The 3,329-nt window shown below is 36.6% G+C and overlaps 1 protein-coding gene across 1 annotated transcript; it reads right to left on the bottom strand.

Annotated features, from left to right (window-relative positions):
• LOC109844211 (cytochrome P450 71A1-like) lies at positions 247-1,156 on the bottom strand. Its single transcript, XM_020413180.1, has 3 exons — positions 716-1,156; positions 539-646; positions 247-469 (listed from the first exon to the last, which is right to left on the bottom strand). Exons 1-3 carry the CDS (start codon positions 1,137-1,139, stop codon positions 393-395), a joined length of 609 nt encoding a protein of 202 aa, XP_020268769.1. The 5' UTR covers positions 1,140-1,156; the 3' UTR covers positions 247-392.

The following is a 3,329-nucleotide window of genomic DNA, read 5'->3' as shown; positions in this document are numbered from 1 at the left end:
AATTTGAGTATTTCTACCTCAAAGTAAGGTGACTTTATAACTACGACATAGTAGTAAGTACAATGAAACACATTAGGAAGAAACTAGTAATTGGCATTTCATTGACCTTTGCATATTTCCATGACAAGAGAGAGAGGCAAAGAACAAATTTCTATTGAAAAGAAAGAAATGGAATGCATGTAACCAAGTTGGACGCAACCATCCTGACTAGAACTTGAGAAAGTATGTTTTTGGGATATCACATCATGTAAAATATGCGCCACTCCATACAAACATCAATCCAAGAGTACAACTGTTTGTGGAAGATATATATATCCACTTCTTATTACATTTCAATAGGACTACAAGAGTGAAGGATGATAATTTAAGACATTAAAGTTACTTGTATTAAGCTAAGTGATTGGCAATTTAGCAACAAGAACAAGACTGGATCTCTTGGGAGCAGTAAGTCCAGGTGACTCACTCATATCTAGAACTTCTCCTTGCATTTCATCAGCCAATTCCCAATGAGCAGTAAGTCCAGGTGACTCACTCATATCTAGAACTTCTCCTTGCATTTCATCAGCCAATTCCCAATCAAAGTGACCCAAGAGATGAGCAAGAGTGATTTCAATTGTAGCCATAGCAAATTCAATTCCAGGACAACCTCTTCTTCCAGAGAGATGAGCAAGAGTGATTTCAATTGTAGCCATAGCAAATTCAATTCCAGGACAACCTCTTCTTCCAGTACCAAAGGGTATAAGCTTGAAGTCTTGTCCTTTAAAATCAATGTCGCAATTGACAAATCTTTCAGGATAAAATTCTTCAGGCTTATCCCATGATCTTGGATCCCTTCCAATTGCCCAAGCATTGACAATGACTCTAGTTCCAGCCGGAATATGATAACCTTGTAGTTCAACTTCTTCCATTGTTTCTCGAGGAAGTAACAAAGGACCAGGAGGGTGCAGCCGTAGAGTTTCTTTAATTACTGCTTTCAAGTACTTCATTCTATCAATGCTTTCCTCTGTGATCTCTCCTCTACATAAAGTAATTCCTCGAACCTCTTCTTGTACTCTCTTCATTACATCTGGATTCTTGATGAGCTCTGCCACCACCCATTCAATTGCTGTGTATGTTGTGTCTGTCCCAGCTAAAAACATGTCCTATAATATCAAATTGCATAGGTTTAGTAATAAAACTTTATGTTGTGTCTGTCCCAGCTAAAAACATGTCCTATAATATCAAATTGCATAGGTTTAGTAATAAAACTTTTCTTTTTCAGTTGAACCATCATGTACCATATGTACAATTTTATTATCGCGTATGTGTTGCTACTCACCTTTTGTACCTGGTTTCATGAGTTTAATTACCTAACAGTTAAATCAGATAATGATTATCATTAATTGGTCATGAGAAGTTTGAACTAGGTATACTCTGTGCTCTACATCGATGTTCACCTACCAATTAATGATAATCAGATAATGATCCACACATCAAAAGTGTATACTTCCTGATTCATGTTTATGTTGATCCACACATTCTTTGGAACTAAATTCATGCACACATCTCAGACATCATAATGTGAGCCGGTCATCCAAAGGAAGACAACTAATTATGACCAGTAATAGTGCAATATTCCTTTTAACTCACTGTGGGACTGCTCATGTGCACTCCTAGACATCCATGTATGTAGACGTGTGCATTCATACACATGCATATATGTGTGCATTGTGTATGTACAACACAAAGAGTAACGTACCAAGCAATTGTGTACTTTGCGATTTATATTGATGTCCATATGATCCAGCCAATGTATCCATATAAAATGTAACGCGCTGTATCAATAGTTGATTATTATAGCTGTTATAATCCAGAACATGTGGTATGACCAAGCCACGTATTATATAATTAAAGTATGACACTAGTCAATGTCTAGCCTTGATTATCAATGTCTGTAATCAAGGATTAACACATGCGCTACATCTATTTAATCCATGATATGAACTATGAAGCTAAGAATTATATTATAATATACCTATATATATGTATATAAATATATAAGTATATAATATAATATATAGTATAATACCAATTACTGATGATCACTGTGATGTATATATTAGGACATATATACTATAGTACTGGTATTGAGTTTAGTTGAATTTATATACAATCACTTGAATACATAAGTATTTCTCCACAAAGCACACTCTGTTGGTAGGATAATCATTGGGTACTGATCTGCGCAGCCAAGTTATCAGAGATCTCAATACCTTCAGCGCACTGCTGAATCCTTATGTTAATGATGTGACCAATATTCGAGTCTTGCAGATCTATGTTTCCATCCGTATGAAGTGAATGCGATAACACGACACTACAATGAACGACTTCACTGCGTTAGTTCATCATCAGGTAATAACCAGTAACGGCGAGGACTTGAAGAATCAATGAAGGTAACCATCATTATCAACGGTTGTATGATGCCATTATCATAGAGAGAACTTGTGAAAAATGGCCTGTGCGCTCCACCAATACCACAGTAGCAACATGTATAACAATGAATCTACTTATGCAGAGGAATCCCTATGATCAGAACAAAAAACATAAGTAAGACTTCACGTAGCACTTTCGTGGCTCTTCATACCAAAAATGTACAATCATAAACATATATATATAAACAACTAAAAGTTTCTTTTATTTATCATTTTATCAATAAAGAATGGTATTAAACAACACTACTTAAAACCCTGAAAATAAAGTATGTCTACCATATAAATAACGTTTATGTTAGTTATTTAATGAATATCACATCTACTAACATATATTGGGTTTACATCAAAAACCCACTCTCCACACACAAACCTCCTTATATCCTACTACTTTCATGCCAAATTGGGGTTACTACTCATACCACTCTCTCTTCCAAGTTTTTTTGAGTAAACAACATTTACTTGCTAATACAACTGCTTTAGCATTGACACCAAATACGAACTAAGAATCCCTAGCCTCATTCACCTCATTTTTTAGCCAAAAAGTAACCGCGAAATAACATTTTATCCCCCACCATTTTCTTGTTTTTTTTAATTTTTTCCTCACAAACCGCCCAACCCTAAAATTAACCCTATCTTCTCATCCCGCTTCTCGCTGTCTTCCTCTCCTTTTACCCTAACTCCCCTCCCCCCTCCCCCCCTCCGTCCTCCCTCTATTCCCTCACATCCCACTCTCCATTCCTTCCAAGTGGTAACAGGAATAGGGGTATGGTTGGTGAAGGTAGCGGCGGTTCGTGTTAAGGTTTTGGGGGCGAAGGTGGCAGCCAGGTCAAGGTTAGGGTTTTGAGAGAGTCGGCGCAT

The sequence above is a fragment of the Asparagus officinalis genome, chromosome 1 (genome assembly GCF_001876935.1).
Source record: "Asparagus officinalis chromosome 1, Aspof.V1, whole genome shotgun sequence".
NCBI lineage: Eukaryota > Viridiplantae > Streptophyta > Magnoliopsida > Asparagales > Asparagaceae > Asparagus > Asparagus officinalis.
Note: the sequence above shows the minus strand (reverse complement) of the source record. Positions and strands in the feature narration are given on the sequence as shown.